This window comes from Gorilla gorilla, chromosome 16 (genome assembly GCF_029281585.2).
Source record: "Gorilla gorilla gorilla isolate KB3781 chromosome 16, NHGRI_mGorGor1-v2.1_pri, whole genome shotgun sequence".
Lineage (NCBI taxonomy): Eukaryota > Metazoa > Chordata > Mammalia > Primates > Hominidae > Gorilla > Gorilla gorilla.
Window position 1 is genome coordinate 72601583 of NC_073240.2, and position 12725 is coordinate 72614307.

Here is a 12725-nt window from a genome sequence, read left to right on the forward strand (position 1 = left end):
TATAAGGATGTCAGGGCCTGCTGGAAACTCCCTGCCCTAGGAATTTGACATTATCCCCAAAGAAAATGAAATAAGAGCATGCTTATTTCTTGAAAGGTAAGTTTTAAACATTAACTGGCTTCAGAATATAAAAATAAATGTTCCTTCCCACCATATGGGTTGAATGAAAGTTGGTATTTCGAATACCCCACCAGCCTGGTCACAGTGATTAGTCCAGGAGTAGACATGTGATCCAACAGGTAGACGTGTGACCCAAGCTGAGCCAAACAGAATCCTTCCCGAGGACATTTCATTTGTGTTTTAGGGAAGAGACTCACTAAAAGGTTGTGAGCTCAAGGGCTGGCAGTGGCCCTACTGAGGCTTGTGCAGAAAGCCAGTCTGAGAGAATGAGACCTAAGTCCATGGAGAGGCAGAGACCAAGTAGTTTCTGGCTTTAGAGTCTTTCTGACTCCACCAAGAAAGGAATATATTCAATTTCTGCTGCTTCCCAGATCCCTGGAAACTAACTAGGAGTATATCAAGCTTAGGGAGTCTTTTTCTACTCTGGAGGCGCAGTAGCCCAACTCTTACTCATGAGAGTCTACCAAGTCTATTATTTATGCCCAGAATTATTTCCTTTCTTCTCTATCAATTCTGAGTTTACTGCAACCTTAGATTGTCTTAGTTCTGGGGAGATCTGTCACAGTCTCTAGTCTTCAGGAGCAGCCATTTTGTCTGCCTCTGGGTCTGGATTGCATTTTATTGATTGCATTTATTGCAATAGATATATTTATTCTCATCTCTTCGCAAATCAATGATCCACAAAAGTGCAACTGCAGGAATTCTTTAGGTACAGAAACATGCCTAATTGCCATCACTTCTCACTGAAAGCATTTATCCCTATTAAATATTACTTTTTCTCATGTGTGCTTTTCTCTGTGGATTATATTTTATCTACTATTTGAATTACTCCATCTTGTTTCTTATTGTTGATTTTCACCTGATGTATCTTCATCAATTTCTTAATTTTCAAACGTTCTATGTATTTTTAAGGTATGTCTTTCATACGCAGGACTATTTTTGTCTTTATTTTTACTCAATCTATAAACGTCTGTATTTTAAGAGTTAAATTTTAACCATTTATATTTATTGTAATCACTTATATGTTTGGACTTTTCCCTACCATCTTATTTTGTGTTTTCTATTGTCATGCTTTCTTGCTTCTTTCCTCTTTCCTTTCAACATGTTTGTTATTAGTCAGGTTTTCTTAATTCCATTTTTTCCCCTCCAACATTTTGGAAGTTATAAATCTTCTAGTGGTATTTCTTCTGTGATAAGATTCAAATTTTTAGCACAGAATTTTAAACTTTTACGTTTCCATTAGTGTCAAGTTATCAGTGACCACATCCTCTCCTAAAAGAAAATAGAAGCCTTCCCCTTTTATTTACCTCCAATCTCTCAATCTACAATATCTCCAAAAAGATGTTGATATTATCTGGATCTAGCTCCAGATTAATGTTAATTTTATAGAAAATATAGATTTAAATTTTAAAATAGTTTTCTCCTTTCCCGCCAAAGATTCTTTTTTATTGAAATATAATTCACATACCATAAAATTTACCCTTTAAAAATATAGAATTCATTGGTTTTTAGTAAATTCACAAAGTTGTACAACCATATTCAGCATTATCCAATTCCAACACATTTTTATCATTCCAAAAAGACACCTGGTATCCATTAGTAATAACGGCTTTTATTGGTGTCTTTGCCAGCTCCTTCTTTTATGTCCTGTGTCTTCTTCCTGGTTCTTTTTTATTTTGCTAAAGACTATAACCCAGGAAGTCTTTCAAATAGGATTTGTAAGTGGTAAGGTTTCTGAGCCCTTGAATACCTGAAAATGACTTCATTTTGCACTTTGACACGAATGCTTCTGGCAGATGACTCGCTGCTTCCTCTTCCTTGGCACAGTCAGGCCAGCCCGGCTGCTCTTGGTCAGTAACTCAGCTGATCACTCATTGTCCTGAGGCCTCCATCCTGATCTCCATGTCCACCACCAATATAGCCTGAAGCACATGAGCTTTGCTACAGCTCCTCCTCTGTGTGCATTTGGACTATAGTTTCCTTCTTCAATTTGATCTCATCTGTCTTTCAGTGTTCAAAGATTCCCCATAATTTCTGGTCCACCAAGGCTGATTGCCCTTTCTTGTCTTCAAATGCTGTCTCATGCGCGCGCGCAAACACACACACACACACAGAGATACAGATACACACACATAAACACATTCATTCACTTTCCAGACGCACATATTCTGCCATTTCTGAGCATTTACAGTAAGAGAAGGCTGAAACGTGCTCATTCTCCCTTAAGTACACAATCTCTTCAAGGACTTGCCAAAAATAGCAGAAGATAACTACAGGTTTTGATCAAAGTTTGCAGTCTTCTGTTCTGCCACACACTTAGTACAGATGTAGGATCTCATAGCATTGAGGGGTCTTTCAGATTATGTTTTCAAACCCCTCACTTTCTCTTTTCAGATAAGACCACAGCGACCTGGGAAAGTGCAATGTCTTGGCCAAAGACACAGAACTATTTAGCGACACTGTCTAGACTCTAGTTTCCATGTCTCCTGACTTCAGTCTAGTGTTCCACCCCTGCCGCCCACCCCTGCCCCATCCTCATTCCTCCTGCAGGAGAGGCCAGACCTTTGCCTGCTGCAGCTTGTGGCTCTTCTCCTGCCTTCAGTTCTTCCATTGCCTGCAGCACTTGAAAGAAAAGGACAAGACACGAATACACTCCAAATCATAAACTAACATGGAGGAAAATAGGAGAAACAGAGTGGGAAATCTTATAGTTTTTTTTTGGCTGGGCACAGTGGCTCACGCCTATAATCCCAGCACTTTGGGAGGCCGAGGCAGGCAGATCACTTGAGGTGTCAGGAGTTTGAGACCACCCTGGCCAATATGACAAAACCCCATCTCTACTAAAAATACAAAAATTAGCCAAGCATAGGGGCGGCTCGCACCTATAGTCCCAACTACTTAGGAGGCTGAGGTAGGAGAATTGCTTGAACCTGGGAGGCAGAGGTTGCAGTGAGCCGAGATTGCACCACTGCACTCTAGCCTGGGCAACAGAGCAAGACTCTGTCTCAAAAAAAAAAAAATTTTTTTTTAGTAAAAAAATCCCGTAGTTTTTTAATGCTACGAAGATGGCAAAAAAGAAGACATAGACAAAGCGGAAACTGATGGCCTCTGCTATTTCATGACCTGTGTGACTACTTCATCATTTGTTGGTTTGGGGGTTTTATAATTTTTTTTTTTCTGTAGATGGGTGTTTTTCTTTCTCTCTATTTTTATTTGATTGTGTGGCTGCCTATGGACAGCAAAGCTAATATTTAGAGTTTGAACTGCAGACATTGTTGCAGACTTCTTATAAAGGTAGTCGATTCTTTAAAGTCTATAAAAGTACATAGACCACAGCTTTACAACTTTAAATCAAAAAGTGTTAAGAGGCTGGGCACAGTGGCTCACGCCTATAATCCCAGAATGATGGGAGGCCGAGGCAGGAGGATTGGTTGAGGCCAGGAGTTCAAGACCAGCCTGGGCAATATAATGAGACCCTGTCTCTAAAAACAAAAATGTTTTTTTGTTTTTTTTTTTTGAAACAGAGTCTTGCTCGTCACCCAGGCTGGAGTGCAGTGGCACGATCTTGGCTCACTGCAACCTCTACCTCCCAGGTTCCAGTGATTATCTTGCCTCAGCCTCCTGACCCCAGGCGATTTGCTCACCTTGGCCTCCCAAAGTGCTAGGATTATAGGAGTGAGCCACCACACCTGGCCCCCGTCTCTAAAAAGAATTTTTTTAATTAGTCGGGCAAGGCCTGGCATGGTGGCTCATGCCTGTAATCCCAGCACTTTGAGAGGCCGAGGCAGGCAGATCATTTGGGTTCAGGAGTTCAAGACCAGCCTGGGCAACATGGCAAAACCCCATCTCTACAAAAAAATACAAAAATTAGCCAGGTGTGGTGACATATGCCCGTATTCCCAGCTACTCCGGAGGCTGAGGTGGGACGATCACTTGAGTCTGGGGAGTGGAGGTTGCAGTGAGCCAAGATCACTCCACTGCACTCCAGCCTGGGTGACAGAGTGAGATCCTGTCTCAAAAATAAATAAATAAATAAATAAAAGAACGAACGAACCAGGCAAGGCAGTGCACACCTGTGGTCCCAGCTACTCTGGAGGCTGAGGTGAGAGTACCACTTGAGCTCAGGAGGTTGAGGCTGCAGTGAGCCATGATCATACCACTACACTCCAGCCTGGGTGACAGAGTGAGACCTTGTCTCAAAAACAAGGAAAAAAGTATTGAGTAAACCAAACATGAACAAAAAACATTTTGCAAAGTAATAGATACTAAATGGGATGATTTATGAGCAAACAGTTATATGCATTTTATTTCCATAAACTAATGAAATGAACCAACATATGGAATTGCCTGGCTTCTTTGTGGGGTCACTACCCCATGGTGCAGATTTCAGCACCACATTAGGAAACAAGAAGATTGGGCTCTGTAGTCACAGTTCCCGCTGGCTGCCCTGTTGGAAGGGGAGGGTTGACCATAGGGTACATTTTCCCAAGTCTTAGGTCTTCTCCTCAGCTTTGGGTGTTCACAGGTGTGCAGAGTGTAGGAGTTCATTCAGTCACAGTATCCACCTCCTAAGAGAATAACAGATAAGAATGTCAGTTCATTGTCTTGCCTCCTGTGAGAGGTGCCAGAGTCTATGGGACAGAGACAACCAAATGACCTGGCTGGTGTGTTCCTGCAGGAGAGTTTATGGTAAACTGTTTCCCTCTCAGCACAGAAGGCAACAAGATTTTAGTGACCAGCATCCTCCAGGTATGACAATCAGGGCACCTAGTCTGCATTTGGAGACAGAACTGTTAGGAAATTGCAATCCATATGCCATTTCTCCTCCAGAAATATTTCCAAGTTCTCATGGGTTCTTCCTCCTAGAATTGGTGGTAGAATTGATGGTGCCCGTCATAAGCATCCCTTGATGGACGGTAGCTGCCACCCCCTTTCCATCATGTGACACTCATCTTTCTCTGCTTCTTTCTGCAGTGTTCCATCGAGTGTGGGAGCGGGACGCAACAGAGGGAGGTGATTTGTGTTAGAAAGAATGCAGACACCTTTGAAGTGTTGGACCCCTCTGAATGTTCTTTCCTGGAAAAACCCCCCAGCCAGCAATCCTGCCACCTCAAGCCTTGTGGAGCCAAATGGTTTAGCACCGAATGGAGCATGGTAAGTCATGGTGCTCTTGATGGAGGTTGCATTGGCACAGCGTCCCCCACCTGAACTCCTATAGACCCCTCTGGGCCAGGCACTGGGTTCAGCCCTGAAAGAGATTCCCTACAGCAATCTACCTTAGGTGGTGGCTGCTGGGGTACCCCGTGACTCGGCCTGCTTCGTGGGAAGGCCTGAGACCTAGATGATCTTGCTTTCTAAACTGTAGAAACAGTGACTCTCACACTTCAGTGTGCATAGGAATCATCTGAGGATCTTCTTTGACAAGACCAACTCTGGGCCAACTGTGGCCAAGGATTTGCATTTTTAGCAAGTTCCTGAGGTGTGTTGGATGGAGTTGTCTTTGTACTGCGTTTTGAGCAATGCTGCCATAGAAGATTGATGATTCAAGGGTGCTGTTAAAAGTACTAAATCTGATGCCAGGCGTGGTGGTTCACACCTGTAATCCCAATACTTTGGGAGGCCAAGGTGGGAAGATCACTTGAGGCTAGGAGTTTGAAACCAGCCAGGTCAACTAGCAAGAACCCATCTCTAAAAAACATTTTTTTTTAATTACTACATTACACAAACACACACGCACTCTCTCTCTCTCTCTCTGTGTGTGTGTATACACTTTTTAAAAATCCTATAGACATTCTGGATTATGGATTGTGGGACTGATTCTGTTTTCTATTTGAACTGGCTATTAGGAAGCTCAAAGCCAAAATTATGCCTCACCTAGTATACCAGATCCGGCAAAGTGGATTTTATGTGCTAATATTCCTGTGGCTTCTCTTTCTTTTTCCTACTTTTATCTTCCTTTAGTACTAGTTTTCTCACTTCTTTAAAATCTTGTGGCCCTCTAAGTCTTTCTCAAGTCATTTCAAACCCTTTTTGTAAGGAGGGAAATAGTGTGTAAATGAAGAAAGAGAGAGACTGATAAATACAGAAATAAGTTATTAAGAAATGAAAGGGGAAAGGATGGATATAGTGATAAGATTCATTTTTTTCAAGTTGAAGAGTTCATTTTCAAGAAACTTCCTAAAACAGAAAACCTCCTCACCATCATTCCAGGTGACCAGAAAACCTCCTGAGGGCCCCATCCCAGGTGACTATTGGCATAGTTCTGTGGGTTGGGGTGGGAAGTGGGGGAAGGGTCATTCTGCTTCTCATCACTGAAGATCTTCAAGCAGAGGCTGTAGTGAGCCCAGAGTAGGGGGGCCAGAGCCTTTCTCACAGTGATCCAAGGGTGATAAAAGGGAATTTTGCTTAGAAAATATATGAATAAAAGCTGAGAATTCCATTTCCAAAAAGTGTCTGTCTGCTCCAGTGATAACAGCCATTTGGCTGTGTAGCAAACCACATCTCAGAGGTAGATGGGAATGAAGGAGGTGGGTTGAAAGGTTTCTGGCAACTTCTGGGAAGTGGAATTTAATTATTTTGATGTTGACCAAGGCTTGAGGATACAATAACAGACCGCAGTTTTCTTTTGTCATCTGATTTGGAGAGTCTACAAAGAGCCATGCTCACCAGGCCAAGTTGAAGGAGACAAACTTTAAAAACACCCCAAATGTCCATCAGCAGGTGAACGGACAAACCATGGTGCATCCACACAGTGGAACAAAAAACTCAGCCACAAAAATATGGATGAACTTCCAGTGCGTTTTGCTAAGTAAAAAAAAAGCCAGGTTCAAAAAACTACGTGTTGTATGAGTCCATCTATATAATATTCTGTAAAAGGAGCAGCTACAAACGCCAAATCAGTGCCTGCTGGAGGATGGGGTGACCACATCTGTGCAATCTGACTGTAGAGGGGCAGCATGGGAATTTTTTGTCTGCAATGAAAATATTTCGTGTCTTGTTTGCGGTAGGAGATACACAACTGTATGAATTTGTCAAAACTGATCTGTATACCACAAAAAGGGAAATTTTTAGATGCAAATTTAGAAAATATGAAGTAAATGGTTACTATAATAGCAAAGACTGATGGAAGCTAGACTTCTTTGAATGTACCTTGTTTTACAAATTTGAGTTTGGAACTAAGTAAATATTTTAGATAATCATAAAAGAAAATTAAGTTTTAAAAAAGCAATCCCCCAGAACTGAAAATACAATGAAACAAATTAATCTAAATATGTTTCTAGTTGGTGGCATCAGCACTATTGCAAGTGACTTTAATACATAGTAATTTGACATTCTATCCCTAAAAAAAATTACTGCAGAAGAATGTTCACACTGTTTGCAATTATCCTATTTTTGGTGATAGTGCTGTGCTGGATATGATGATTGGGCATATAATGTGTGAGAAGGTAAATGAGTAATTAGATGATAGTATAATTCTGTTAGCCCCAATATCCTTGAGAAGTAGGATGTTCAAACTTAGGAGAAAGTAGATACAGATACAAGATAGATATTGTATGGCTTAAGTCCGCAATAAAAAGCCTGTTGTCCTGAATTTGAATTGGAAGTGTCAGTATAAACTTAGAAATTATCTCTCTAAAAATCTTTTCTAATTTCACCCACTGAAAGAGTCTAGAATCAGTGACCAATCTAGGGATTCAGAGGGGGTGGCCGCTTCCAGATCTGGGGCAGCATATATGTAAGTTAGGTTGGGATATCTTTTTCTAGCAGGCAGCAAGGAAGTTCTTAAACACAACAGAGCTCATGTCCAAAGCATCCCAGAGCCAACTTGTAGAGGCTCCTGTGAGCCATTGAGCATCAGTAAGAATAATAATACCATAGATTAGATGAAACACATTATATGTGTTTAAATCCATCCATTTACAATAAGTTTATAATACTTTAAAAAACTGATAACTCATCATCATAGGATGTTAGGGAACCAACTTATTATTATGAAAACCCGTAAATGAAGGGAAAGATTCAAGTGTGTATGCTTTCTTTCTTAAACGACATACCACTGGGTAACCAAAGAGTAAAGGTGCTGAGGGAATATGATAGAATTAGAATTAGAATTCTAAACCCCCAATAAACTAACGGATCTGAGCATTGCATATCAGTGGCCACTAACATCCCCAAAAGAGAGGCAGCCCCCCGGAAGTAGTCTCACAAAAAAAAAAAAAAAACCTGCACCTGTTAAGGCCTCTTTTAGGTCCAACTTCCAATGTTCAGGATATATAGAGCATAGAGGAACACGAATTACGCCGTGGGAGCACAGTCAGCAAAATCCAGACTATGGGCAACCGCAGAACAAATGACTCAGTTCCACCCCACCACAGCAACCAAAAACGTTTTAAGTGCAAGAATGAAAAAGACAGTGGAAGGGAAACCTATGGATTAAAAGAGTTGTGAGAGACTTATTGACCAATTGCAACTTGCAGACCTGATGCAGATCCTGATTTTTTTTTTTTTTTTTTTTTGAGACAAAGTCTCACTCTCGCCCAGGCTGGAGTGCAGTAGCACCATCTCGGCTCACTGCAACCTCTGCCTCCCAGGTTCACGCCATTCTCCTGCCTCAGCCTCCCAAGTAGCTGGGACTACAGGTGCCCATCACCATGCACGGCTAATTTTTTTGTATTTTTAGTAGAGACGGGGTTTCACCGTGTTAGCCAGGATGGTCTCGATCTTCTGACCTCCTCGGCTTCTGACCTGCTCTGCCCACCTCAGCCTCCCAAAGTGCTGGGATTGCAGATGTGAGCCACTGCGCCCAGCAATCCTGATTTTTAAAGGAAAAAAAATCTGTATTAAAAAATCTTGGCTGGGTGCAGTGGCTCACGCCTATAATCCCAGCACTTTGGGAGGTCGAGGTGGGCAGATCACCTGAAGTCAGGAGCTTGAGACCAGCCTAGGCAACATGGCAAAACCCCGTCTCTACTAAAAATACAAAACTTTGCCAGGTGTGGTGGTGCACACCTGTAATCCCAGCTACTGGGGAGGCTGAGGCAGCAGAATTGCTTGAACCTGGGAGGTGGAGGTTGCAGCGAGCCGAGATCACTCCAGCCTGGGTGACAAAGCAAGACTCCATCTCAAAAAAGAAAAAAATCTATAGGATTCGCAAGATAAGTGGAAGTAGGAACACTGAGTCTATATTGAAGAGAATAAGAAATTATTGTAATTTCTAGGGAGAATAATGATACTGTGGTAATTGTTAAGAGTTCTTGTCTTTTAGAGCTACAGCCTGAATTATATGGAAGAAGTGATCAGATGTCTAGATTTGCTTCAAAATAGTGGGAGGAACAGGAGGGCTGGGGATATGGATAGGACACACCTGGCATGAGTTGCTGATTGTTGAAGCTGGTTGATAGGTACATGGGAGTTTGTTTTCATATTCTGTCTCCTTTTGGAAATGTTTGAGATTTTCCAGTGTCTTCTTTCTCCAGTGTGCTGAGCTATTGGTCTGCCCAAAAATCTGATGTTTTCCCTTTGTTCCCATGCAGTGTTCCAAGAGCTGCCAGGGTGGCTTTCGGGTCCGGGAAGTGCGGTGTCTGTCCGATGACATGACTCTAAGTAACCTCTGTGACCCTCAGTTGAAACCAGAAGAGAGAGAATCTTGTAACCCTCAGGACTGTGTCCCTGAAGTTGGTAAGTAGAGATTTCAATCATGGGGGAAAGGTTTGTGTTTTTTAAGCTTGTCAGATTCTCCGGTGTGACAATAACAAGCCTCTTCTAGGTCTTTCTGTGACCTTGCACACAGTCATGGAGTTCAGAGGATCGAGGTGCTTTTGGTATTATAAATTTCATGGTTTAAGATGATCATTCATAGCGAGGATGGCTGTCTAAGCCACCCACCAAGAGACACACTTTAGTGTGGATTGATTAAAATGGTAATGCCTTCAAAGATTTGGCTCTATCATCCTTAAGGTCAAAGTAGTAAAATGTCAACTTTTAATTGTAGGTGCAAACCAGTGTAGGCTGGACCATGTAGGGAGATTCTGGGACCTTAGCAGGGAGTTGGCAGAGAAGGGAGGAAGGGGAGGAGGCCAAGAATTGGTAGAGACAGTGATGGAGGGTCTGACCATCTCTCAGAGGGGCGTAGTGCAAGCTGAGTCCAGAGAGATGCAGTGACTAGACTCAAGGAGGGGGAGTGACAGCAGGAAGATCTAGGCCACACAATGGTCAGAGTCCTGCAAAGAACAGCAGTCTTGCAATTCAGAAGACCCCAACCTGCACCCTTGAAATAGGGGCCAGTTTCCTGGAGGAAAGCATTGGAGAGTGTTAGGGAGGTTAGGCCCTCTCATGGGCTGCGGTTCATGAGGAAGGGGCCCATCCCAGCAGGGGAGCTCAAGTACAGCCAGAAAACCAAAGAAGGCACCTCGCACATAGATTGGGCAGATAGGAAGTGTGAGGTGGGTGAAGATGCATCTCCAGAGGCATATTGGATGCCCCAAAGCCCAACTTGAAATCTACTCAGAATGCACCCCCAGGTATAGTCAGGACTGGTTCCAGAATGGAGGTGCACCAAGCCCCTTCAGTAGCTTCTTCACAGTCTGCTAAGAACATATTTACTTTTCTGCCTTCACAATAACATCAAAGGAAATGTATTCATATATCAATAAGCTTTCATGGGGTAGATTCCTCCTGCTGTGGACCAAATTGAAGGTTTTAATATACCGACCTAACATCCTTCCTATCCCAGGGAAGATGTGTCAGTTACAGCATAGATGCTTTATGATCAAAAGTTTCCTATGTCCCAGCAATGACCCACGACTAAAGTTATGGGGATGACCATTCCCAGTAGCTACCAAAAAAACCCGTAAATTCCATAAGAAGAAAATTAACAAGTTTATAAGATCTATATAGAAAAAATAAATAAAAGTAAGAAAGCCTTGCTATAGAATATAAAGGGAAATGTGAATAGATAGAAACATTAACATGTTCCTGAATGGGAACACTCAATACTATAAAGATGATAAAAGAAGGTTCCCAAGGGGAGCTGTATGTGCCATATATTGGAACATATTATAAAGCTACAGAAACTAAAACTATTAGGTTGGTGCAAAAGTAATTGTGGTTTTTGCCATTATTTTCAAAGCTGCATTTACTTTTGCACAAACCTGATATATGATATAGGCATACCATATACCAACGTTATAATGCAGAATTCTGAAACAGACTCCTTTATAAAGGAAAGTTAAGTTTGATAAAGGGGGAATGATAAGTAAGTGGGGAGAGGAGAGGCTTCCATTGTATTGAGACCACACTGAAGATCCCTTTAAAAATATAAAATATATAAATGTCTAATGGATTAAAGACTCTAACAGAGAAAACAGTCTGTAAAAATGCTAGAAGAAAGTATCTTGGGCTGGATGCAATGGCTCACACCTGTAATTCCAGCACTTTGGGAGGCCAAGATGGGAGGATTGCTTGAGCCCAGCAGTTCAAGACCAGCCTGGGAAACCCCATCTCGACAAAAAACGCTTAAAAATTAGCTGGGCATGGTAGGGCATGCCCATGGTCCCAGCTAATTGGGAAGCTGAGGTAGGAGGATCACTTGAACCCAAGAGGTCAAGGCTGCAGTGAGGTGCAATCGCACCACTGCACTCCAGCCTAGGAGACAGAGTGAGACCATGTCTCAAAAAAAAAAAGAAAGAAAAGAAAAAAAAGTTATACACATAAAGCTGCCTGTTTGTCTCAGGCCAGATAATATAACTAAAGACAATCAAAATCACCAGGTCCTTGGAATTGATTGTGTAATTCTCAAAGCTGGGAATGATTGGCATAAGCAAATCATGTACTCTGAAGAGCTGTCAGTCAGCTGCCTCACTATGTCAAAGGCTTCTAACTAATATAATATAATACAAAATGTGTTGCCACTGTTTTTGTCTTCTGTATTTGTCTATGGTATCTTTTCAAGCAGGGGAAATTGTCTAACTTCTAATTATATAAAATCCAACTAGAGAAAAAAAGGGAAACTATGAGATTAACAAAACAGAATATGTAGACAAAGCCTTGGTATTCTTTGATGTGCCTCAAAATTATACCTGTCAATGCCAAAGTTACTAAAGATGTCCAGGCCACAAGCCAGAGTTATGACACACACTTCGGTATATCCCAGAGGGCTGCTGATAGCAAGAATCTGTGTAGGCTCTGAAGGAAAAGAAGGCTCAAGTGCACATTTTGATGATGCTGCTGAAGAAGAAAATAGTACCTGAGTACGTGGGTACATGTGTGTTGTTGTCAGCTTTTTGAAATCTGCATATAATCTTTCATTTAATCCCAGAGTGACATGATTAAATCATCCTACAATTGATAGCATCTTAAAATCAAATAAATGTCACTCAAGTAGACAGAAAATTAAATCCCCCATATAGACAGAACTCACTCAATTTTTTAAAAAAGACAAGTGGTCCAGTTTTGTAAAGGATGAAGGAAATGAAAAAACTCACCACAAGGCCGGGTGCAGTGGCTCATACCTGTAGTCCCAGCACTTCGGGAGGCTGAAACCGGTGGATCACTTGGGCCAGGAGTTTGAGACCAGCCTGGGCAACATGGTGAAATCCTTCTCTACA

General features: G+C 41.9%; 1 protein-coding gene across 4 annotated transcripts in view; it reads left to right on the plus strand.

Annotated features, from left to right (window-relative positions):
- Positions 1 to 12725, plus strand: part of THSD4 (thrombospondin type 1 domain containing 4) — a 693045-nt gene that overhangs the window by 643807 nt on the left and 36513 nt on the right. For all 4 annotated transcript variants that reach the window (XR_008672073.2, XR_010131023.1, XM_031002164.3 and 1 more), the window contains 2 exons: positions 5095 to 5274; positions 9654 to 9798. Coding sequence is in view for 2 of the 4 variants with exons in the window: in XM_031002164.3 (XP_030858024.2) it covers positions 5095 to 5274; positions 9654 to 9798 (325 nt within the window). In the remaining 2 variants the exon portion in view is untranslated. The remainder of the gene's footprint in view (positions 1 to 5094; positions 5275 to 9653; positions 9799 to 12725) is intronic.